General features: G+C 37.8%; 1 protein-coding gene across 1 annotated transcript in view; it reads right to left on the bottom strand.

Annotated features, from left to right (window-relative positions):
* Nucleotides 1–246: 246 nt before the first annotated feature.
* Nucleotides 247–27,248, bottom strand: part of nsmfa (NMDA receptor synaptonuclear signaling and neuronal migration factor a) — a 44,836-nt gene continuing 17,834 nt past the window's right edge. The window contains exons 2-14 of the mRNA XM_079586857.1: nucleotides 26,221–26,279; nucleotides 25,187–25,987; nucleotides 23,254–23,320; nucleotides 16,730–16,782; nucleotides 16,280–16,369; nucleotides 13,956–14,083; nucleotides 12,649–12,732; nucleotides 11,918–11,951; nucleotides 10,527–10,597; nucleotides 10,203–10,282; nucleotides 10,001–10,103; nucleotides 7,396–7,471; nucleotides 247–6,407 (exon numbers count right to left, since the gene is read on the bottom strand). Coding sequence (XP_079442983.1) covers nucleotides 6,310–6,407; nucleotides 7,396–7,471; nucleotides 10,001–10,103; nucleotides 10,203–10,282; nucleotides 10,527–10,597; nucleotides 11,918–11,951; nucleotides 12,649–12,732; nucleotides 13,956–14,083; nucleotides 16,280–16,369; nucleotides 16,730–16,782; nucleotides 23,254–23,320; nucleotides 25,187–25,987; nucleotides 26,221–26,279 — 1,744 coding nt within the window. The 3' untranslated portion in view covers nucleotides 247–6,309. The remainder of the gene's footprint in view (nucleotides 6,408–7,395; nucleotides 7,472–10,000; nucleotides 10,104–10,202; nucleotides 10,283–10,526; nucleotides 10,598–11,917; nucleotides 11,952–12,648; nucleotides 12,733–13,955; nucleotides 14,084–16,279; nucleotides 16,370–16,729; nucleotides 16,783–23,253; nucleotides 23,321–25,186; nucleotides 25,988–26,220; nucleotides 26,280–27,248) is intronic.

The raw sequence follows: 27,248 nt of genomic DNA, 5'->3' as shown, positions 1-27,248 counted from the left end.
GTATATTTTATGATGCAAAAGGGATGTTACCATGGCAATACCATAATACCCCCATTGTACTTGGTGTCTAAAAATTCCCATTAACTGTGATATCTCTTACTTTATTGCTGAAGCATATAAGCCTTTAACTGTTGCCTCATGCACTCCAATGCAAAATGCCTTTAAATTTTTAAAAAGGAAGAGAATGGAATAGCATTCATTCAGAAAAAAATTGAGGGACAAAGGAAAGGGTCCACAAAGGATGGTCGAAACAACATTTTATTAGAAAAGAAAAGCATTAGAAACACTTTGCACCCGTTCAGTGCCAGCATGTTGGAATATCTCGTATTTAAGACGCTGCGGGTCCAGCGACCGCGTGAGTTTCATCTCCAGCACAATGATTCAGTTACACCATGAAATGCACAAGACACAAATCTGCAGATGTAGATATCTCAATGACATAATCAACACCAGATATATCTGTTATGTAATTCATATCTACAATATCTACCTCAGAAAAAAAATAGCATGTCATCATTATTCACGGGAGCGTAAAAAGAAAAATCAATAATCATCGATGGTACGCGCTCTCCACCTCTCCAGTGGCACAGGGAACATTTTCATTCTCTTTACTGAATAACGGACGTATTTTTGTTGAATATTCATTCTCTTTAATTATAAAACACAACCTCATATGATGTGATGAGGGTTGGAGTGTAATGCTCTGAAAACCAAACCATCCATCAAGTCTCTCATAAAGCTAATGAGCTCTGGTGCACCTGCGCTCCTGCTCACCTTCCTGCACACATGACCGGGACGTGGTGAAAGAGACAAAACGTGAGGGGATGAAAGTTTATGGAGAGATTGTGAGATAATGATGCTACTTTAGAGTGAGCTGTAACTGCACCCTCACTTGAAATTAATTTGACACATCGTCGACCAGAGAACCATTCAACTTCATTAACAAGCATATTGCATGATCACAAAGGGTTTAAATATAGGCACGAGATATAAAATAATACTGTTTATACCATATCTCATTATACGCCGATGGTTTTCATTTTTATTTGTGCTCTCACTGGAAGCACCAGCTTGATTTGGTCATTGTAGCCGACCAATGCAAGATTTATGTGTGTAAATACTGTACTCAAGAGCTCAAGGTTAAGCTAGTTGGCATGACCATGTTAGTTCTTGATGGTAGATGCCATTTTTAATTCCGTCATTTTTTCCAGGGATGCTGAATAATGTAGTTTAAATGCTTCCGGGGGTTTTGCACAAATGCAGTTGCGATGAATGGAAATGCTAACAGACAGCAGGTATTATAGACGTCCTTGACTGTAATCGCCTGATAAAGGCTACTAATATTGTGAATAAAAACAAATACCAACATACTGTTGTCCATAAAGTCTCATAAAAATAAAAATACCTTGTCTGTTTGAATAAATGAATAAATAAATAAATTATAAAAAAAAAAAAAAAAAAATCACAGCACCACTCCTTTAATACAATTTTTTTTTTACACATAATTAGTTTAGGCCCAACAACAAAGGGAATACATTAGATGGCTAAACACTGTTAAAGCGGAGGCAATCTTCTGATCATGTAGAGCGACGGCTGAAACCGCCCATTCATGCACGTCAAACAATGTCAACAAACAATGCTGATTTAAACAGATGCAGATTTTTGTCAGTTAGCTGGTTTAGAATCAACCTCTACAACCAATTTTTTAGGGATTTGGGGTTGGGTCATGGTTGACATTTGGGCGCGAGTTTTTTTCTTGTCGGCCTTCGATCAGCCATCTCTGTTTACATCAAGTACAAGCAAGCTGGCATTAAATGAGATTGTAACACTTTACAATAAGGCTGAATTTATTAACATTACTGTAGTTAATGTAGGCCCTGTTATGAAAGTAAGATCAAATGTAGGACAGTTTCTTCGCAACATTTCATAAATGAACCCTTTATGCCAAAAAGCTTGTATAGGAGACATTCTTAAATGATTGCATAATAACTTCATGTTTAACAGGCTATTTCAGTTTTTCCTACTGGTATGTTTACGAGCTGCTTAATTTGTTGTATTTTGATAAAAAATTAATTAATATAATTAAGGTAGATTTATAACAGGGTTTTTAATGTTATCTAAAACTATTAAAATAATTTTCATTCATTAAAAAAAGTTTAAATAAAATATAAATATTAGGCCTAGATTAAACTTTTTGTTGTTGAAAAGAATAAAATAAAATACAAAACAAAAAAATACTTAATCTTAAACTAAAATGAAAACAAAATATAAAAATATGAATAAATACTACAATAATATATACATAATACTGAAATAACACTGATTAATACATGCTGTGGAAATGTTGTTTATTGTGCATATTGCATTAACTAATGTTAACAAATGTACCCTTTTCATAAAGTGTTACTTGTAGATAATTTTTGAGGCTAATATAATACAAAGATCAATTTAAAGACATTGCCAAAGCTTTGTGTACAGAAGAAGCTGAGATTCTTCCATAATTAAAAGAAAGCTTCGCACAAACTGCTATTACTGTCCAGCGCAAGTACAAAATAAATAGCATAAATATATAATAAATGTAACAAATTAGTAAAAAGATCAAAACATTAACATCATAGAGGAGTTACATATATTGCTACATTGACAAACAGCTTTAAAACACCATTCATTAAAAAGTAAATGAATAAATGTGCAAACATTCTTACAGGACGGTGGTTATAAGTGATGCGAGTGATACGTGTGATATGACTGCCCTCCATTTGATGCATTCTGTTCATATTGGACATCCCAAGACGACATTCACTCTCGCCACCAAATGTTCCCGTTAACGTGATGTTGGCGTCTGTAGAATAGTGAATGTGGATTCGCTCTCGTTCCCTCTGACATGCCAGGCTCTCTGACACCTACTGCGAGTCACAGATGGCCCCATAATGACAGGAATTGCTAGAGGATCAGTCCAATTCATTTGCAGCCTATTTTCTGGCTGGGGTGCAGCCCTTTAGGGGAAATGGTGTGCTTATCTGACTGCACCGAGCACCGGCAATGTCCCCTATGATAAGACAACCAACCCCACAGTATTCTATATCCAGACACACGCCAGTGGAAGTGGAAACTTTGAAGACTATTTAAAGGTTTTCTGCCATATTGGATCACTTTAAGTACCTTTAAAACGGGGGTATGAATGGATATATATCTTGATTGTACATGTACGTTTCCAAGATGTCCATTCAATGTGTGCATTTTAATCTAAAGTTACGTTTACACGACAACGATTTGCGTTTGCGTAGTAAACATTTGCGTTTACTAAAAACGGAAAAAAATTTCCTTTGTGTTTTTCATGTACAAACAACGTTGTCAAAATGATCCCCATTGATGAAAACGACAAAAAGCGCTGCATTATGCTGTCAGGCCAGTAGTTGGCGATGTCACTTTGTAAAGAAACACTACGCGCCAATAGACTGAACATGTAATACGCATTAAGTCATCGTTTTCACAAATTCACGCTTTTTTGTAGTTTACACGGGGACAATAACGGTATAGTTCAAAAAAAATTGCACTGTGAAACCCGTTTTTAAAAGTTTGCATTGTCAGGTCCCCGAAACACTGTTGTCGTGTAAATGAACGACCAAAATGTATTTTTTTTTCCATTACGGTTTTAGTTGAAAACAGTGTGTAAACGGCCCCTCAGATGCAAAATAAATGTGTTACATTTAAATATGTTGCGGAAATTTTGATGCTAAAATATTTTGCAACATTTGTGATTAAGAATGTACCCTACATGGCCAAAAGCATGTCAACAACACTTTCTAGTTCCCCCCATTTGGCCAGGCCTCCAACCCCAACAATGTTTACACTTTTCTAGGAAATAAAGCTTATTTTCAGTAGTCACCACATTAAATTATAGTGAGAGAAGGCATTTTAACATTAAACACCTCTAAATTTGAATGTCATGCATTCCAGATGATGCACATCTTGGCAAGGTAACGTTCTAATAGCACGTCAGAGTTCCTTTCCTCTCATTCTCATATCTAAGACCATTTCACACAGAGTACTGACTGCTTCACTTATTTCCATGGGGCAAGACCTCATTCTGTCTATCAATTAAGTTAAAGATTGCCTGAACAACACCAAAGGAGTTGCCAATTAGCATTGTGGATGATGCTATAAGCAAGACAATAGAAGATCCCATCATTCAACCAGCCGGAAGTTCATCATGAGTGCCTGAAGCCATCCACATCAAAGAGCCATCAGTCTGAGCAGCTTGCTAAAGAGTGTATGGCTTATTAGCTGAGTACAATAGAACATTCATAAAGATACACATGAAAATCAACTCCCGAGTTGCTCAAAACCTTTGAAAGCTACTAATGGAAGAAGAAGAATGCATAGAGTTTACACCTGCAAGCTGCCATAAAACGGTCTAAATCGTTCTATTATCCAGGTATGGCCATCAAATACCATCCCGCCCCATAAGGCAATAGTGACCTTCAGAATAATGCCTGTTCATGACCCACTACACCAATGGCTTCAGACTAAATAAGGCTGTTTTCACACTGGAGCCGATGATGAACTTGGAATTAATTTTCTGACGTCCTGAAAACACACCCAAGTCAAAACAAAATGGGTCACATGCAGTCAAGTGTGATTCAAATTTGCTCTAAAAGCAATAGCCTCATTTGTAGATTCGAACAGCTATTGTTTACATATCATTTAGTAAACATAAAGTACCATTCAAAAATGTGGGGTCGGTAAGATTCTTTAATGTATTTGAAAGAAGTTTCTTATGCTCACGAGGCTGCGTTTATTTGATCAAAAATACATTTAAAAAAGTGAAATATTACACTTTAAAATAACCGTCAGTCTCCAGTGCCACATGATCCTTCAGAAATCATTATAATTTGGTGCTCAAGAAACATGTCTTACTATCATCAATGTTGTGCTACTTACGATTAATTTGTAGAAACTGGTGTTTTTTTTTGCCTTTACTGTCACTTTTGATCGATTTAAAGCATCCTTGCTGAATAAAAGTGTTTATTTCTTTCAAAAAAATCATATTGACCAAAACCTTTTAATGGTGGTGTATATTTAATACAGAAGGAAGTGCCACAAAAAATTTGGTGCTAAAACCAAAACATGAGTAACAAAGTGAACTAGACATCTATTTTCCTTTTTTTGACAGCTAACGCATGTACTAATGGAGGCACACACGATGATGGTTTAAATATACTGCCATTTGGAGCCAAAAAATATGTTTAAAGACTGACAGGTTCAGACCAAGCAATCAAACCGAGCATGAAAACAGCTTAAATGTTATGAACACTGACACAAGCGCTTATTTTTGCAATTCTGTAACGTCTCCCTGTAATGCTATGTTCCTGCTGACGCTTCAGGTGCACCTGGGTGTAGATGCCTGGTTATATTGAGGTCAGAGTTTCTATTATTATGACTGGAAGTCACGATTTCCCAGTTTGGAGACTGCGTATGATTGTGTTTTGCAATGGGTCTATATTTTCAATGGAGGGGACAGATACTGGCATATAATGAGGAGACACGAGTTATGGCGAAAACGAAAAGTGATGAAAGATTCCTTAACCCTATACAAGCACATATAAATATGTTGGCAGAATGTACATTCTTTCCACCTAAATGACTTCCGCACATCTGGATAGGGGAGAAACTAACATATTCGTAAAGGCTAAAACCTGAGTTATTCAAAATAGTTCATTAGAAAGACCACAACAATAAACACTGAAAAATTTGTGTACCATTGACATTTATATTATTTGCATGACTATAGCTACTCTATATATTCATGAGATGTATATCCTGTATGTGTATATCAATATATTAGCTGTTATTTCATATATGACAATTTCTGTGTTCTGGTAGGTGAGTGTCAGCGCGGCTTGATATTGCACGCAGGACTCTGTCGTAAGCACAACTGTCTCGGCTAGTGATTGATAGCATTTGGCGATATGTTAGTTTTAAAAAAGAAAACAGTTGACAACTTGTTTGTCAACCAGAGAAACCACTTTTCTCCATTAGAGAACCGAAACATCCACGTATCCGGATTTCTCTTGCATTTTGAATCATTTGCTATTTGCCTCTTGTGTGTTACCGTTCGGGGGTGGTTGAAGTCCGCAGAGACGAGCTGAAATAAACAATACTCGACACGCAGCGACGCCAGAGAAGTGGCTGTGACCGTCTCCACTGGTTTTCCTCTTCCTCCTGTTCTCCCAAATGAAAGCTGGTAGAATGGAGTTTTACAGTGGGACGTCCTGCCCGCAATGCTACAGGCTGACCCGCGCGGGGTCACAAGAGATCTTCGTAGTCGAGGAGTTTTGAGTGCTGTCGGGTTTTCCAAAGTCGAAACAGACGGAAGTCGAAGTACATCTCAATCATCTCTTTGCCTAAAGGAGTGGAATAGAGAGGAAATATGATTCTGGAATACATTTGGCGAATTCAATGTGAGCATGTCTCTCTATGATGAACAGACACTTCCATATAGATTCTCTCAGGCGGTAATTGGAAAACAGCGTGCAGGGAGAGACAATATAGATAAAGAGAGATGACAGAGAAGTGGTAGAGAATGTAGTGTAAATTGAGTGGATGATTCCATCCACCTATTTTTATGCACATATTGGGATATCATATAAATAACGTTGGATGGAAACGCCAAGGTGCAGAAAAAAACTCATGCGCTCAATTGAGTCGGATACATTTTTTCTGTTAAGAAAACATGCGCATAAACTACGCCTTCATTGCGTTCCGTCTGCACACTCTGACGCGCAAGTAATTTTATATGTACGAAAAGTTTTATATACAGTGGCTTTAGTGATATTTAACGGCAGTTTAACAGGAAGTGACAATTTTCTTGTTCTCTTCGACTCATTGGGTGGAGAAACGGTGCTTTATTCGCGAATGTTTTATGCAACATTCCAATTTTGCACATCAAAGTTAAATTCGCAACTTTGGATGGAAACATAGCTATTGAAGAGAGGGGTGGCATGGCCAGCCCAGGACAGGTAAAAAAAAAGAAAAAAAAAAGACCTGTAAACTTGCATTAATAATTTTCTATGAAAGTGAAAATCTGTCATCATGCCATTCCAAACCTTTCATACAGGTAAGATACAACATGAGGGTGATTAAATGACAAAATTATTTATTATTAAAATTAATTATTATTATTTTTTTAGTTTCGACAGACATGAAGAATTGACATTTTCGGGTGAAAAATGACCCCTTCAAATAACATGCACTGTATCTATATCAGTATGTTTCCTCCATTAACAACCACTAGATTTCAAATGATGCCAGAAAGAGTCTGTCTGTGTGTGTTTATCCGTGTAGGAGTGTGAGCATAAGCACATTTCAGCAGTTTCATGCAGACGGTCTCACCCTGAGCAGAGAGCTCCAGCGGTGACTCAAACTTGACAGAATAAGGCCTCATCAGGTTCTTCAGTTTCTGGAACAGCTGTTGGCACATGATAAGCCAAGACATTAATAATCCCCTTTTTTCCCCCTCCCCCTCACACAGCTCTCTCACTCTCTCCTTCACTCGCTCTTTGACTCGAGGAGGTTAGTTAGGGATAATGGCAGTCTCTCTTTATGGCCCTGGATAAATCTCGCACGGGCGACAGGAAGGGCAAACAGGAACCTTCAAAAGAACCCAGTTAAGATCTTAAGATCCACGCACTGCTCCGAGAGGCTCCAGAGCCCAGACAGAGATTAAAGATGAATTTACAGACGCAGATTTTCTCTTCCGGCTCACCCTGAGAAGGAAGCCAAGTGCCTTACAGAGCGAATAAAGATGAGAACGTGACCACAACGCTAAGGAGGACGCCACAAACGAATGGTGCAAGATTAAGAGAGCTCTCGTTTGGGATCAACATAGATATGCTCTTGCGAAGGCCAGATTCTGTCGGCAGATAACCCAGCATGCGTTCGCGAACTCACACAAGTCAGTCATCCGTGTGTCAATCACAAGCACGCACGTCGCACGCAAACGCAATTCTAAGGAATGATGGCGCCTTTTGCGCAATGACGCATGGCGAATGAGATTTAGGTGGAACCCGTCTCCATAGAAACGGATTTGTACATTTGGTACCAAGGGTGGCATGAATGTGTCATTGGGGCGTAATATCCGGGCTCCTGTCATATAACACCAAACAGACGGAACGAGCTGAAAGTCAAGGCCGACCCTAAAGTACAGACGCAGACTTGCGTTCAAGTCACAACTTCAACAGTTCGAGAGTTTCAGATCAGATGTTAGTGATCACACAACTAAGTTTGCGTGATACATATACTGGCGTTTAAAAGTTGGTATGATGGTCTCTTACACTCAACAAGGCTGCATTTGATCAATTATACAGTAATATTGTGACATATTATTACAATAACTGTTTTCTATTTTAAAATATAATTTATTCCTGTGATGTCAAGGCAATGATCCTTCTGAAATCATTCTAATATGCTGATTTGGTGCTCAATAAATATTTCTTATTATAATCAGTGTTATTTTAGTATCATTGTTATACTATTACAGTTTGTATTAATATGAGACCCTGGATCACAAAACCAGTCATAAGTCGCACGGGTATATTTGTGGCAATAGCCAACAAAACATTGTATGGGTCAAAATTATACATTTTTCTTTTATGCCAAAAGTCATTAGGATATTAAGTAAAGTTCATGTTCCATGAAGATATTTTGTAAATTTCCTACCGTAAATATGTAAAACATTTATTTTTGTGAGAGAATACAGCACAATCGCGAACATAAATGGACAAATTTAAAGGCGATTTTCTCAATGTTTCGATTTTTTTTGCATCATCAGATTCCGGATTTTCAAATAGTTGTATCTCGGCCAAATATTGTCCTATCCTAACAAACCACACATCAATGGAAAGCTTATTTATTCAGCTTTCATATGATGCATAAATCTAAATTTCAAAAAATGTAACCATGTGACTGGTTTTGTGGCCCAGGGTCACATTGAATTGTTTTTATTTTTATATTTTCCATTTTTATTTAATTTTAGTTACAGTTTTAGTAATTTTGTCATTTAAAAAAAATGTCTGTTCTTGTTCATTTTAGTTTTAGTTATTTTATTAAACTAAAAGAAAATGAGAAACGAGGGCTTGGCAACTAGTTGAGGAAAAATAATCTATTTCAGTTAATATTTATTTAATGAAACGATAAAAAAAAAAAAGGTTTTAGTTTTAATTTTAGTTATCGATAATAACCCTGATTTTTCTAACGTTGAAACCTGTTTGGCAGCTTAATATTTTTGTGGAAACTGTGCTAAAATAAATTCAGGACTATTATATGAATAGAAAGCTCAAAAGAACAGCATTTACGTCTTTATTATCACTTTTGACCAATTTAATTGGTCCTTCATGAATAAAAGTATTAAATAAATTTTTTTTTTAAATGTAAAAAAAATCCCAACCTAACATACTTTACTTTATTCTTTATTTCAGACCCATGGGTCCATATCAAAAAGGAAAAAGAAAAATACATACAAACATACGTTTTGACAAACAACAGACACATTTTAAAAGACATACAAGCTTTCATTCCAATGCTTCCAGAAACAGGAAAAATACCTTGTATAACTTACCGTAATATAATATTATTTAAGTCAGATAACATATAAAAAACTTTGTTTGGGAAACTAAAGTGTATTTAGCCAGAAATAGTACAAACACTTCCATAAATTACAATAAATCGACAATTACAGACTGTTCATGCTTAAACATACCGGACAGGAAAGAGTTATTTTAAGTTACATAACTGAGGGGAAAAGGCTGTCAGGCATGATGGTGACAGACGGAGAGGTGTTATATATAAAAATGGAGAGATTGAGTTGGTGAATGTGTGTGTGTTTAAGAGATGAGAGCTGAACATGGCCACGGCAGGCCCCAGAGGGACCATTTCTAAATATAATGCACAAACTCAAGGCACAAGCATTACGAACTTGCAGCTTCATAACTTGACGTACCTTCTCTCCATTGGGATTGCCCAGGACATAGCAGCCCATGATGTGGATCAGGTTTGGCTCTGGATTCACTTTACTCATAAACCGGCTCAGTCGTTTCCAAAACCTGCATGTACACCACGAACACACAAGCAAATCCCTCTGATAACAGTTCTATCATTGAAGGAATATTGTGACAGAAACAAAAAGTGTGGATCTCACTAACTGGCTCATGTCTTCTTCTTTCTCGACCTTGGCAAAAGTGGCCACTTTATTCTTCAGCAGGTACAGGTGTCCCGGGCCGCCCTGTGACAGAAAATGACACATTAGAAACCTTACATAACATCAAACTCAAAGAAACAGGAGATCAGCACTGCCCTCTGAACTGAGAGAGAGAAACCCGTGAATTCCTGTCCATCTGAACACACATCAAACTGAAGAGACCGTAGTGCGGTATTATTCCTCCAGACACTGCTGATTCGCTCTGCTGCACTTGCAGTCTCATTTCTTGTCGTTTTGTGTGTGTTTGTTGGCCTTGTTTTTCTCCTACCTGACAGAAGATCATCATGCGCCAGATCTTTGAGCCCTTCCTGTAGGCTGTCAGTCTCTTCTCAATCTCCTCTGCACAAAAAACACAACACACTATCAGGATGACCAGCACTGCTAGTCACATTTACATGCACGCTCATAACTTGACAGTGTCTAAGGCCTTAAAAATGTTCTCTTATTGGGGAGAGGTCATGGCAATTTAAACGAAACCAGATCTAACCCTAGGATTCGACTATTACCCTGGTTTTACTTTAAATGTAAAAGTCATCATTCTGTCTTCTTACTCAATATATAACAGCTTGGACATCAAGACTGAAGAAAATGTGCAAAATCTCATGTAACCACAATTTTCTTGCATTGCTGGAATATTGATTTTCCTGCAAACCCTTAAATTAAAACGATCAAGTCAAGTATGGACACTTTCAAAATTGATCAAAAGACTAACTTATTTCGTCCGGCTTTTGGTGTTTGATAAATGTGAGTGATTATGCTGTAAGATGGACGACTTGATTGTTGTTGTAATTTATTGTTATTTTATGTTTTAAATAATTTTTGAGTTCTATGCTATTTATTTATAGCCCGTTGGGCCATTCTTGTGGTTTTGAAAGTGCTTTATGAATAAAATATCAGTTGAGTCGATTATTTTAACGATTTCTTTTTTTTCTGAGGTTCACCTTTTTTATTATATTACTTCATATTATATTATATTCCCTTTCATCTTAAATATTAGTTTACAATAAGGTTCCATTTGTTAACATAAATGAACATGAACTTACAATGAAAAACATTTCTAACACATTTATTAATCTTAGATCCTTTTCATTTCAACATTTACCAATACATTATTAAAATCATAAGTTGAATCTGTTAATATTATTAAATGGATAATAATGTATTTTTATTAAATAATATTAACAAAGATTAATTAATACTGTAAAAATAACTAACAACAAGCAATACATTTGTTAGTTAATGCATTAAATGACGTTAACCAATGGGACCTTACGGGGGTTTTTTTTATAATGAGCTAATTTTTTATATTTATATGTTGCATACACAAACAAATAGACAAAGATCAACAATATAATTAAGATAATTATTCACATTCGCAGTTTCATTTATGATTTATTATGTGACTTTGTGTGACTTGAAAACTTGATCCCTACACTGTTATAAAACAGTCACTAAAAAATATTGCTGCTTCTCTGATCCAGTGTCATTTATCAGGAATCCAATTGTTTTTGTGTTCTTCATGCTGGCTGGTGCAAAAAATCAATACAGAACCCACCGTCATTCCACACTGAAACCACCAGGCAAGGGGTAAAGTGCCCAAATACACAAAAAAGTACACATCAAACACACATCAAACAACACACACATGAAGCTACATACCCAGAATATCATCAAATGTGGCATGCTCATGATCCTGGAGATAAAAATAATAAAAGCAATCAATACAAACACACAGATAAGACTTAACAACATTGCAGGACTAATTGTAAAGGGAAAATGTTCTTTGTATAATGCTTAATTTCACTAATGTCTAATATGCACTCGTCCAGTCTAGATAACATTACTGGCTCCTGCTTTTCTTTGTGCAGTCGAGGACGTGTTGTCGTTTGCTCTTCACTTGATTGTCTAAACCTCTGGACAGTATTTTGCGACGTGTCCAGCTATATCTCCTCCTATACAGTCAATTTTCTTTATTGCACAGGGAATTATCCATACGTGACCCTGGACCACAAAACCAGTCACATGTCGCACGGGTATATTTGTGGTAATAGACAACAATACATTGTATGGGTCAAAAGTATCGATTTTTCTTTTATACTAAAAATCATGAGATCCATGTTCCATGAAGATATTTTGTAAATTTCCTGTATCTCGGCCAAATATTGTCCTATCCTAACAAACCATACATTAATGGAAAGCTTATTTATTCAGCTTTTTGATGGTTTGTAACTCTCAATTTAAAAAAATTGACCCATGTGACTGGTTTTGTGTAACCTTTAAATTGTTCTAGTGATCTAGTGTTTGACATAAAAACTTGACGTTACCTGTAATATTTGGATGATGTGTCATGTCATACTAAGTGATGCAGAGTAGAAACAGGTTTGACTTACATAGAGTATGGGTATAATAGAAGAATCCTCCTTTCGAATAATATTGGGAACATATTCTGCTTTGGGCACTTTCGATGAGATCAGCTAAAAGATACAAAATCACAGAAATGAAAATGATCAATTACATGAAAGATTTTTAATTAAATGTAATTAAAGGAAAAGTTGAGCCAAAAATGAAAATTTCCAGATTATTTAATTCAAGACCATCCAACATGTAGCCTACATGACTTTCTTTCCTCAGCCAAAGAGAAATTAAGGTTTTGAAAAGAAAACATTCCAGGATTTAATAGAAGTGAATGGTGCTCAACGTAGATTATTTTTGGCAGGCCAAAATCCACATTTAGGCAGCTTCAAAGGCTCCACATGACCCCAGTGAAGAATAAGGTGAAATTATGAGTCATTTTCGGTGTTGGGGAAAGTTACGTTTAAAAGTAATGTGTTACAATTTTGCATTACTCCCTAAAAAAGTAACTAATTGCATTACTCAATTACTTTTTATGTAAAGTAATGGTACATTACTTTTTCTCACCTGTGCTAAGCTTGCTTGTTTGATTTTTAATAACAAGAAAAGCTTTATTTTTAGCAAATGTAAAGGCCATTTCAGACCAAAAGTGTAATGAATAAGCCTCAGGTCGAAGGAAATGTAAATTCACTCCTGTACAGTAGAGGGCGCAGCTCAAACAAAACGTTTCTGGATTGGAGAAAGCGAGAGAGTGGAAGTTCAAAACTTTACTTCAGCCATAAAAAAATGAAAATACAAAATAAAATAAAAAAAGGAAACACATGTGATGTTGATCTAATAAAGTGAGATTAAAAACACAATATATTTGTGATATTTAACATTGTTTACAAGAGAAGTTTACATCCAGGATACACCCACAAACTAACCATTTTTAACAATAAAGTTAAACAAATACTAATATACAGCAACAACCATTTGTTTTGGACAGAGCTCCTTCTCTACACTTGTAAACAATTATTTCTGTTTAAGTCATGTTTTTTCCCCTCTGAAAATGACTGGTTGTTTGGCTAGAGAAGACCCTTATTCAGCTGGGGTCACGTGGAGCTGCCTAAATATGGATTTTGGACCATTCCCTTGCATTAGAAGGAGAAAACTCCTTATTTCTCCTTATTTAACCCTTAATTTCTCTTCGGATGAGGAAAGAAAGTCATATAAGTCTTGGGGTGAGTAATCAGGATATTTTAATTTTTTGGGTAAACTATTCCTTTAAATTAAATAAAAACTATAGATTTTTAATAAAAACTAAATTACAATAATTTAAATAAAAAATTATAATAATGTATACCATAATTTTAGGAGGGATGAAGTCGTCCCCCTCACATGCCAGCCTCTCCATCTCTCTCTCCTCCTCCCAGTCCATGTCTTCACATCCGCCCTCGTCTGGAGTACAGCAGGTGGTCTGCAGTTCCCCACCTGTGGCACCACACAACACAGCACAGACGGACAGTTCAATGGTGGACACAGGCAAAGCAGAATAAACACAAAGAGGAGAGAGGAACAAAGAGAGGAATGAGAAGATAAAAATAGTGGTGGAGAAAGAGAAAGGTTGAGGTAAAGAGACAAAGATAAGATAGATACAGTAAATGTATCTTATTTTTTTACATGGACTGCAGTAATTGAGATGTGAACTTTCACTCTTAGTTTTGTTTCCATGTTAGGAGTCATATTCTGATCAAATAAAAAGTTCACCCAAAAATGTTATTCCAAACCTTTATGCTGTTATATTTTTATGTGGAACATATAAAGATAATTTTTGAGGACATCCCACAGAAGGATAACAGTGAACACTGCTGTCAAGCTCCAAAAAAAACATAAAAAACAAACCCCACAAAAAGTATGTTTTACTTTTACATCATAACATAAGTTAATGTGACATTATTTATATTTCATATTGCTTAACAAGTCAAGTTAAATTTCAAGTCAAATTTTAACTATAGAAAATCATTTTTGCTAAAATAAGACAAATATTAAATGAAAAACTTAAAATTTAAAAAACAAAACTTAGATATGTTGCAACTGAACTTGAATAAATAAAACTTGTATTAATAAATAAAAATGTACTGGAATGCTGTATGTAGAAATACATTTAAGACTGAGAAAATTCTAAGAAAAAAACAACATTAATATACACAATCAAACCTGAAAATATAAAAATAAAAGCCAATTCAAAATATTGATAAATACTATAATAGTAAAATAACTCTGGTCTGAATTCATATGATAACTTTGTGTGAACAGATCAAAATTCCTTCATTTTCCACAGAAAAAATAACAAATTGTGGGTTTGAAATGACATGAGGGTGAGAAAATGATGACTGTATTTTCATTTTTGGGTGAACTATCCCTTTAACAGCCAAAAAGGCAAGAAGGTAAGATGCTTTTCAAGAATTTACTGTGAAAGCCTCTTCACACTAAGTATGATTAAAAACAAAAAAAAATTAAATCCTGAATCACTTGTTTGACTGCAGTCCATTTAAATATACAGTACACCTAATTAGAGTTACAAATATAAAACTGCAAATGAAAGACAGTAAAAGGGAGAGGGAAAAAAACTCCATTAGAAAACCAGGCCGCTATAGAGAGAGAAAATGGACAGAGAAAAGCAAACGTACAAATATTACAACTTTAAGTCAAATGTTTGCGATCGTTCATCAGGCTCCGCAAAGACACAGGTGTAAAGAATAAATATGATGACAAAAATAAGTCCAAAGACAAACTACACACAGAGTTAACATGCTGACACAGAATTCTAGTGTGCACACACATACATCTCCAGAGTTCAGACGCTCCAGGCAGGACATATACTCACAGAGAGAGAAAGAGAGGAGCACATATTCGGGACAGAACCACGCTCAAGGGAAGACAGACAAACAGGATCAGCATCAAGAGCAGGGGAGGCACGTCACTGCGAGACTGTGTATGTGTGGGTTATGGAAGTGTTCAGGGTCTGCAACTTCCAAGAAGGCTTCTGAGGATTTTTTTGTGCACTAACATTCAAAAGTTTGGTGTCAGTAAGATTGTTTTTAAGAAATAATACCTTTATTCAGCAAGTATGCATTCAATTGATTCTAAAGTAATGTTTGCAGTGCAACAAAAAATTATATTTCAAATAAAAGCTGTTTTTTTTTTTGTCCTTTCCATTCATTCAAAAATCCTGAAATCATGGATTCCACAAAAATATTAAGCAGCACGACGCTTTTCAACATTGATAATAATAAGAAATGTTTCTTGAGCAGCAAATCTGCATATTAGGACGATTTCTGAAGGATCATGTGACACTGAACTGACTGGATGATGCTTTTGCCATCACAGGAATATAGTACATTAAAATATATAACAGAAAACAGCTATTTAAATTTGTAATAATATTTTTTAATATTAGTATAATTACTGTATTTATGATAAAATAAATGCGGCCTTTGTGAGCATAAAAGACTTCTTTCAAAAACATTAAAAAACCCGTACTGACTCCAAGCTTTTGAACGGTAGTATAAGTATTAACTGGTTCTGTCAATCATTTTAAATAGTGATCTTAACATGGGAGTGCTATAAGTGTGTCAGTGGCATGTAGGTGTCCGTGTGTGTTTGTGCGTGTACAGGTGGACTCACTGTCTTTTGAGTCGTGTAGGGAGTCTGGTTTGACAGGGGTCGGATCGCTCCAGGATCGGTTGAAACTCTTCGCCCTGCGCTCTGCAAATGCTAGTGAAGTGGAGAGATGGTCACACGCACACGCACGCAACGCCCCATGATCCTCACAGACTGTGGGCCGCAGCACATTCAGTACACTCAAACACACCAGCAACCATTTGTCCTTTGCTACACTCGAATCACACACACTGAAGCAAAATCGACCAATCCTCAATTGTTGTTTTATTGGTTACAATGACGCAAAACTGTCAATCATCCTCTATACAAACACACAAACATTCCCAATATACACATGCACATGCTAATCTACAGTAGCAAAGCAATGCATCACATGCATAAACAAAAACACATGAAACAAACACAAATGGAGCTGTGCAGACATTCATACTGCATATTCACACATAGACTCACTTTGTGCTTTCATTCTTCTGCTGCCCACCATTCTTAAATGCTTCCGGAAATTCCTAGAAATTGGAAGAAGGATAAATCAGGTCATTAAGACCACAAGAAAACATCAACAGCATGTGTGTGTGACATTACACCAAAAACCCTTTGCTCGGCAGTCAATAAATCGTATCATATCCGCCGCGCTTGAAGACGTGAAGAGATTTCCCTTGGGTTATTCAAAAGAGCAAACATATTTTGAAGGCCATATGAAACCCAAGCGCTTCGCCAAATATTTGCACCATGTAGGCTGACGGAGACTCGAGCAGACGTCCTTGCTTGTGTGCACTCCTGTGCAGTATTGAACCAGCAAGTGTGTACTTTCTTTGAGCAATTTGGCATTTCTCCAGCTGACTAAGAAAGCAGACAGGGAAAAATGCCACTGCAGTAGAGTCTGTCCCACACCTCCAACACGACTGTTACTCCATGACAACTGTACACAACTGTACTCCCATAACCATGACAACTGTACACAACTGTACTCCCATACCCATGACAACTGTACACAACTGTACTCCCATACCCATGACAACTGTACGCAACTGTACTCTTGTATCCATGACAACTGTACACAACTGTACTCTTGTATCCATGACAACTGTACACTACTGTACTCTTGTATCCATGACAACTGTACACAACTGTACTCTTCAACTGTACTCTTATATCCATGACAACTGTACACTACTGTACTCTTGTATCCATGACAACTGTACACACTGTACTCTTATATCCATGACAACTGTACACTACTGTACTCTTATATCCATGACAACAGTGCACAATTGTACTCTTATATCCATGACAACTGTACACAAATGTACTCTTATATCCATGACAACTGTACACTTAATTGTAATGGTTGAAACACTAGTAAGGGGTGGACAAAGGGGACAGAGACAACAACAGACAGAAGACAGAAGCATTATAAATTGCCTTCGAACACATTTCAGAACATTTACATTTACACATGAATTCAACCACTTGGGTTCATTGCGTATTTATGCACTATAACTATTCTAAGCAATTTTGTAGTATAAACAGTGTAAGTAGTGTGTTCACACTGAAAATTACAACAAGAAAAAGTGTACTTTATACCGGTTGATGCACTTATTTAACTGAAAATTTAATTAATTGTGGAATGTTGGACCTCATGCACTCAACAGTCGCAGCCAATAGGTAGCCAAATGGGAAGGGCTATCTATCAGACTCCGATGGATGACAAAATAACCCTTTATACCACATATATACAGTAAGTGCATAGTACGTCATTTGGGACACAACTTATAATTAGCAAAAACAACACTCTTGGCAGAAATGCAGTTCTACACATGGCTAGCGCACTGGGGAAGCAGATCCTCATTAGCCAGTGCATTGTGTAGGAAAATGTAATTGTATTGAGTCTGTTTCTGTTTTTCTCAAAGTGTCCTGTTTTGTGACATAATTACATTGTAGATCATGACTAATTGGAAGGGAAATAATGAGGGGACAGGGAGAGTGAAGCAGAAACAGGAGAAGAAGAGAGAAAAAGGGCTCTGTTTACACATGTGACAGAGCTGTGCCCACCTGTGAGAGGAGGGAGATATGGAGAAATCTCCTTTTCTGTCTGTCTTACGGCTTATTTACACCCACGTGCATTAGAGAGAGAGAGAGAGAGAGAAACCTCCCTCGCCCCCGCAGCTGAGGATGAGTCAGAGCCTTTCTTCACCATTGTCTCTCATTCTCTCACTCTCTCTGTCCCATGTCTGCAATCACTGCTCCTCTATTTGCTCTTTAATTTCATCACCCCCTCTCTTACGCTGTTAAATAATTATATTTCCTCAATCATGCCCCTTTCCTTTTTTTAAAGAAATATTTCACCAAAAATGAAAATTCTGTCATAATTTCCTCACCCTCATGTTGTTCCAAACCCATAAGACTTTCTTTTTTTGGATAGGCTGCTCACTGCAAAGCCAATGGGTGGAGATTACGTCCAGCTTCCCCTTGCTGGATGTGATGGGTAGAGCTAGATTGTCCAACTACACCCTAACCCTATCCCTAACCTTATCGCTAAACATAACTGCACCCATTAGGTCAACTACACTCTAACTCTATCCCTAACCTTATCGCTAAACATAACTAAACCCATTAGGTCAACTACACCCTAACCTTATCGCTAAACATAACTCCACCCATTAGGTCAACTACACTCTAAATCTATCCATAAGCTTATCCCTAAACGTAACTCCACTCATTAGGTCAACTACACCCTAACCCCATCCATAACCTTATCGCTAAACATAACTCCAGCCATTAGGTCAACTACACCCTAACCTTATCGCTAAACATAACTCCACCCATTAGGTCAACTACACTCTAACTCTATCCATAACCTTATCGCTACACATAACTGCATCCATTAGGTCAACTACACCCTAACCCCATCCATAAACTTATCGCTAAACATAACTCCACCCATTAGGTCAACTACACTCTAACTCTATCCATAACCTTATCGCTACACATAACTGCATCCATTAGGTCAACTACACCCTAACCCCATCCATAAACTTATCGCTAAACATAACTCCACCCATTAGGTCCAGAGAGGTGGAGCTGGACGTCATTTGGATCTGCAGTAAGCACCACTTGTTATTTTGTTGATCATAGAAAGCAATATTTAGCTATTTACACCAATATTAGGATAAATACATTAAAATTGATTGTATTATTATCTTGGGTGCTCTTCTATATACTCTATAATGGAGCGATCACACTTCAAAAATCATAAAAACCACCATTCATTTGCCATATAGAGTTGTCCTCTGGTATAAAATATATTTAAAGAATTGAAATACAGTGAGAAAGTTTCATGAGTTAATTTTATAGCGCTTTCCATGCCATTTTTGGAGCTTGACAGCTCTAGTCCCCATTCACTTTTATAGAATGAAAACGAGCAGCTGGACATTCCGCAAAGTATTTTTATTTAAGTTCTACGGAAGTAAGTTATTCAGGTTTCGAATGACATGAGGACATAAGGTTATTGATGACAAATTTCAATTTCATGTGAACGATGTGTTATTTCTGGTCACCTCAGCTTTCAGCTATTATTCCACAACACATTGTCTTTCCCCTACAGCAGCTGTGCATTGTGGGAGACATCTGGCTGGCTGCTCTAAACTGCTGTTCAATATGACCTTTCCGGCTCCTATTCGTCCCCACCCACAGGAGCAACTCTGATTATGTAATCGTATGCTAGCCTCGTCTTCCACTCATTCAGATTCTCACTCTCCTCCTTTCATCCCTCTCCCTTTCATTATCTCTCTGTGCTTCCCTCCTTCTCCTGAATGTATGATTGCAGTCTATCATTTGTCTCATAGGGTTGACTTTCCAGAGACGCATCACACCACCCCTGTCCAACAATACACCCCTGAATCATCTGTTACTGTGATACTATGACCATCTGGTCCTGTTTCAATTATCCCTGATCCTTAGAGAGGACTTTGAATGAAACATAATGGCTAGATAACAAAGGCCAAACAATCTATTTAAAAAAACAACAACAACAACTTTATTGATTATATGAAGAATATGCTAATAGATAAGATCAATATACCTTATGATAATCTGTACTATTATGCAATATATGCCGTTTTCCCTGTGGCTTTAACGAGGCTTAGAAATGATCAAATGTGTGTGTGGATGGGATTATAAACCTTATCAGCATGGCTCATGAATATTAATTAGTTGACATAATGCTCATCCAGTAGTCATAACCGATTTGCTGAAAACCAGGTAACTAGCCAAATTAGGATTTTCAGTTTGCTAATTCAATTGAATGCTGATATAACCGGTTGGCAGAAGCTGCACTATGGTGTAGTTCGAAAAGCACATAACATTTTAAAAAGGGAAAATCAATAGTCACTGTAAAAACTTTTTGTACATTTATTTGCATTTTAACATGTTTATTTCAATTCCATTTGTTTTTACTGAATTAACCTGAACCTTAACCTGAACCTGAATCAGTGACATTGTTTAGTATAATAGTATTGGGCATGTCTAATATCTCTTTACAGTGGCTTGGTTATTTTTCTAATAACCCCCTATTTCTGAGGTTAAAGCATTTTCCTTTCAACTTGCATAATTCAGTCAACACCTCAGTTATACAACACTAAAAAGGTGGTTTGTGACTGCGAAATAAAAAGCAATGTTAAGGTTTTTCTCATCTCAACCGAACAACACAGCAAATTAGGGGCTAGAGTGCTTAAGGTGGTTTTATTCCAAAGAATAAAGAAAGAAGATAGATGGATGGATGAACACCTCTTTTTATGTATGGATGATGGATGGATAAACACCTCCCTTTTATGTAATGGATGGATGGATGGATAAACACCTTTTTTTTGTAATTGATGATGGATGGACAACACCTCCTTTTATGAAATGGTTGGATGGATGATGGATGGATGGATGGATGGATAAACACCTCCTTTTATGAAATGGATGGATGGATGGATGATGGATGGATAAACACCTTTTATGTAATGGATGAATGGATGGATGATGGATGAATCGATGGATAAACACTTCATTTTATGTAATGGATGGATGGATGGATGGATGGATGGATGGATGGATAAACACCTCCTTTTATGAAATGGATGGATGGATGATGGATGGATGGATAAACACCACCTTTTATGTAATGGACGGATGGATGGATGGATGGATAAACACCTTCTTTTATGTAATAATGGATGGATAATGGATGGATAAACACCTGCTTTTATTGGATGGATGGATGAATGGATGTAGATAGATAGATAGATAGATAGATAGATAGATAGATAGATAGATAGATAGATAGATAGATAGATAGATAGATAGATAGATAGATAGATAGATAGATAGATAGATAGATAGATAGATAGATAGATAGATAGATAGATAGATATAGGGCGTTACTGCCAAAGCTCTTTCTCTGTCTGACAGGAATAAAGGCAGCGATAAATGACAGGGCTTCAACAAAGTACCTCTGGATGACGGCGGCTGACTCCACCTCACTCTTTCTCCTCTTTCTCTCTGCTAGACTCCGGAAAACCCTGCCAGGAGGTGACACAGCTTTAAATGGCAGAGGGCAAGGCTCACTTGAGTGCGGTTAGAGGTTAGAGCCATGCTCATGAAGGGCCAGTGTTAGCCTGGGGTTAATCAGGAAGAGCTCCTTCTGGGCAAATAAAGCCACAAGCAGAGCCTCGGATTGGATTAAAGTATAAATGAACGGGAACCGACACAGGCTTGCACAGAAAAACAAAAGACTGCTTTATTGTTGATGTGTTGATAAGAGAATATCTTGGCCTTCTTCCTGATAACATAACTAACTGCATCACCTACGGATTAAAATTCAATCCAGAGCCTCCATTTCTCCTTACAATTAAATTAAAGATGCAATTAAGTAAATAAAATATAAGCAAATAAATCCATTTCACACACCTGCAATCCAACATGCTGTTTTATGATCCACAAAACCAAATTATCCCATGGGGCACTTAACATTTCTAGATTATCACCTCAAGTCAAAAGATGATCGGCATCAGCATCTGTCAGCATTTCTAAACCATCCAAGACAACCACATCTCTGTCTCTTGCTGAGGTAATCACAATTATCCAGACCAGCCTATCAAATGTTTCTCGAAGCTATTTCCTGAATCAAAACGCATCGCTGCATTACACACCACTAAAGCAACATCATCAATCATTCCCTCAGGTTTTCAAACCAAGCGCAATGTGATTCTTTCATACATCAAGGTACAATCACTTTACTTCAGTTTCATCATCTTGACGGCGCTGAAATGACAGTTTCCTCTGAGCTACCCTGAGAAGATTCAATAAATGTTTGTTTCATAGACGTAAACAGGTTGGTGTTTTTCTCACACAATTTGGAATTATATAGAGCAATTACAGAAAAAAACACCTCAGAGATCCTGAGAAAAATCTAATCCTGTTCAGATAGAAATGCTTATTTTAATGTATTTCAAAGATTGAGTCTTGTAAATAAAGCTGAAGAGGTGGGACTGGAGGGATGGGGGGGTGGGCCGTGGTGCAGAAGCTAGCGTTTGATATCACACACACTGTCATTTTGTGACATTTAAAGGGTACAAAAGGGATACTCACGAAATCCTGTAGAGCAGAGAGGCGAGGCAGACAAAAAGGAGAGAGAAAGACAGACAGAATGCTTAGATAACCACATTTGAAGAAAGTGTGTGTGGTCATCGTGTACTTGTCAGCTCTGTGAGTCAGTTTGACAGTAAATGTCACAAATGAATGTGTGTGTGTTAGTGGCGATACACCTGTTGTGCCATCTGTACTTGAGGTCAATATACCGGTAGGCTTCAAACTTCAGTGTGTGTGTGTGTGTGTGTGTGTGTGTGTGTGTGTGTGTGTGTGTGTGTGTGTGTGTGTGTGTGTGTGTGTGTGTGTGTGTGTGTGTGTGTGTGTGTAATGAAGTGAGTACTCACGCCTGCATGGTCGTGGTAGCAGTCTGAAAGCTGAACATGTTGTCTTTAGGAAACCAACTGTTATCGTCTGGTTAGAAACAGACATATAGGGACCACATTAGTATGGTTGAAATGATACATCTAAATGTATGAATTGTGTCAAACTGAACAAACATATGCAGTGGCCCCAAAAGGTATTTGGATGCGTAAGCCACACACTCAGTAGGAATGTAGGAATTTCACTGCACTAGACAACACAATATCAAAGCAAATTAGCACCCAAATGATGCTAGCTTTACTATTCTCAGCTATTTTTGTTATTACATTTAACTATATCATAGTATATATAAATATATAAAGTGACACTGTGCTACTTTACTAATCTAATGACACTTCTATATTTTAAATAAACGTTTTCAAAACAAGTTAAGCTCAATTCAGTCGATTAGAACAGAAAATCACGTTGACTTGTCCCTTAATATTTGATCTTTTTTATAATAAAAGCACAAAACAACAACAACAGCACTTGCAATAGAAATTAATAGTGCCAGTAAAAAATGTAAAGCTCCAATTCTTAACAGATCTGCAAAAATGTGTTTTATTTGAGCTGTCTAAATTGTCATTTTTGTAATAGGTCTGCTGTTCTAGACTACTGAACTTCTAGTTATTCATCCATGATTCATCTGTGGGTTGTTGCCAGCACGTCAAGAGTATGTCATCCAGGTAAAGACACACAGTAGCAGATGTCTTGTTTGTGTCAGGTTTTCAATTGTCAGACCTTATGAATGTACGCAAAAAAGAAAGAGACGTTTGTGTCTATCTGCTGATTCAAGACTATTGGGAAACTTAATGATGAAAGTTTCTGACGTTGCTCAAAGTTGGTAAGCGATTCCTTCACATAGCCTCATGTTAATATGTATAATATTTAAGTAGCGTGGCTGTACCATTGAGGTATTTTTCCAAGGTTTATATAATAAAGGATGTGAAATAATTGCCTTATATTAACTCTACTTTGGTGCTGCAAGACTATTGCACAATGCCACGATAACCAAATTAAATAGCTCTTATTAGTGTAAAAATGTTTGAGATGACTTATCAAATTACGCATGTTTTATGTTCACAGAAGCCGCTGTGCTGAGTGTGAATTCCAGCGAGACGCTTCAGTTAATGGACATAAAGATGAAATTAGCTACAACTAAACATTTCATTTCACCATTTTGAATTGAAAAGCCGTTTTCATCATACTTGGCATAAGATTAATAATGAATATCCAGATATTGTGAATTAATTTAATAAACATAGTTACCTAGCTTTCCTGGTGGCCTCACTTGTCTAAGAAAATGATTCATGAAACATAAATATCAGTTGACGCTATGTTTACTTTCTTCACTGACATGAAGAATGCATCAGTCAAAGCTCAGCTTTGGGAAGGGAAGAGATAGGACAGGGCAAGATAAGGAGACAGAAAGAGATAGAAAGGAAGAGAGCAAGAGCAGGAATTGACAAATAATTTATGCTACTGCCCACTGACATGGTTTTAAAGCTATTGTTATCCTATTTTTTTACCTTAAAATGTCTTAAAATCTGGGTGGCATGCCCCCGAACCCCACTAGCAAGCTCAATTGGGACCTATGTACTTATAAAACCCTGCATTCAAACATTCAAGTGTAGTTTAAGTGTGCAAATACTTTCTGGGGCCACTGTGTGCAGATTCACCAGCAACAACATACACACACACACACACACACACACACACACACACGGTCCACTCCACAGAGGGAGAGAGCACAAAAGAGACACACAGGAGAGAGGAGAGAGACACAGGAGAGTGGGAAAAATACAGACCACGGCACATCGAACACATCGACGCCCCCCGTTGTTGGCTGAACCCCACCCCTTCCCCTCGGCCAGAGCCTCTCTCTCTTTCTCTCCCCTGCCTCTCTCCCCCTCTCACCTCTCTCCAGCCCAGTCATGCGGTCCACACTGCACATCCGCTCTAGTGGTGGCCGGCGCTGCTTGCCTGCCTCTCGGGTGCTGCTTTCCAGGTCCAGGGAGCCCTGGCTGCGTGACGGAGCCCCGGGACAGGACTCACACGCCAGGCCACAGTCCTTTCCCTCCCCCCAGCCGCGAATATTGTGCGCGCTGACTGAGCTCTGCAGAGGCTGGGAAAGGTGGTGGTGGTGATGGGATGCCCCGTGTTGATGGTGCGAAGTTCCAGCACCGGAGATGTGCTGGTGGGGGCTGCTTCCACTGGTTCCGCCATTTCCGCCATGTTGGTAGTTGCCATGATGGTGGTTGCCGTGATGGTGGTTCCCGCTTCCGCTGCCACTGGCGCCTCCATGGTGGTGGTGGCGCTGAGTCGGAGATGACGAGTTGGAGGACGTAGAGGGCTGGGCAAGTACCTCCCGCCCCTCTTTCAAGACCTCAAGCTCCAGGTTTTCCTTGCTTCCCCGGCTGGTTCCCAGCATGCCGCTCTCTCCAGTGATGGTATAGACCCGGGCAGGCTGCAGGGAGCACTCGACACACTTCTGCTGGTCTTCCTCTGCCGAGAAGCTGCGCTCTAGGGAGAGTCGGCTCTTGGAGGAAGTCGTCGGAGGTGGCGGTTCCAGGAGGCCCACGGCGGGGTTGATCAAGCTGGGGTCGGCGCTGATGGAGGAGCCCTTGAGGGTGCAGATGTGGAAGTTGTTGTTCTGTGCACACAGGCTGTCTGGGGAATCAGAGTCGTGGCCAACGAGGGTGTCAGACAGTAAGTGATCTTCAAATCAAACATTAGGACAGATGCAGAGAGAAATAAAGAGGGACAAGTGAGAAACAGCAAGAGATGCACAGAGAAAAAGACAGATGAGACAACACACGCTACATCAAGAAGTGGCTCATGAAACATGAACGAGCCCGGAGTCTGAGAACACCACAGGCTCTAATTGGACCAGATAAAAAAGAACAGCTGAGAGAAACCGCAAGAAAGAAAGAGGAATGGAGATATCTGACCTGATCCGTTGCGGTTCTCAGGATGGGTGTGAAGGTACTCTCCAAATGCACGAGCTGCTCTGCAAAAAAACACACACACATTGGTCATTGGCAGGCCCACATTGTGAATACAGTCACAGCCGAAAGATGGTGTTAGGCATGACGTGCTGCGAAGTCACGAGGAAATGACCCGTTCTATTAATGAATCGTTCAAAAAGACTCCAAAACCAAGTACAGGATTAAATCAGTCTGAAGAATCTTCCAACAACTCACTAAATCAGACAGAAGAGTTTTGAGCACTTGAAGGGATAATAGAAGGTTCTGTCAACATTTACTTACACTCATGTTGTTCCAAACATATTGAAACACAAAAGAAGGTATTTTGAAGAATGCTGTTAACCAAACAATTTTGGTGCCCATTGACTTTCATTGAATGAGCAAAGAAATGTATCAAAATATCCTATTTTATGATCCACAGAAAGACAAAAAAAGTCTGTACATGTTTGGAATGACATGAGGCTTAGTAAAGTCGGTTATCATTTTAGGTTTTGGGTAAACTATCCCTTTAGGGTTTCTGAAACTTTAGTTAGTACCAATACTGACTGACAGATCATATGACAATGGGGAAAAAAACAGTAGAAAAATCGAGTACTCTCAGCTCTATTTAACACATTTCCCCATATTAAATCCATCCAACAAAATTCCACAGATTTTCTCCCAAAATCAGCTTAGTCATCATCGGGCTACAAAACCACTAACGCATCACCAGTGTAATCCAGCACAGCATAATCCAGTAACCCTGTCAGCAGCTGATCATATTTAGCATTTACTGCAATCCTTTCAGTACTTAAATCCTAAATTAATTGAGCCCATCGTGATGTCTCTTTTACAAGAGAACTTCAGAGCAAGCATTAAAGTCAACATGCATTCAGCTGCATATTCTACGTTAACATTATATCACAATATTTATCCTTTTATTTTGATGTAATTATTATTTTAGCCAGAAAATAAGTTTTTTTTGGTGTTAAAACAATCTTAATTTAGTTTTT

This window comes from Phoxinus phoxinus (genome assembly GCF_949152265.1).
Source record: "Phoxinus phoxinus genome assembly, chromosome: 17".
Lineage (NCBI taxonomy): Eukaryota > Metazoa > Chordata > Actinopteri > Cypriniformes > Leuciscidae > Phoxinus > Phoxinus phoxinus.
Note: the sequence above shows the minus strand (reverse complement) of the source record. Positions and strands in the feature narration are given on the sequence as shown.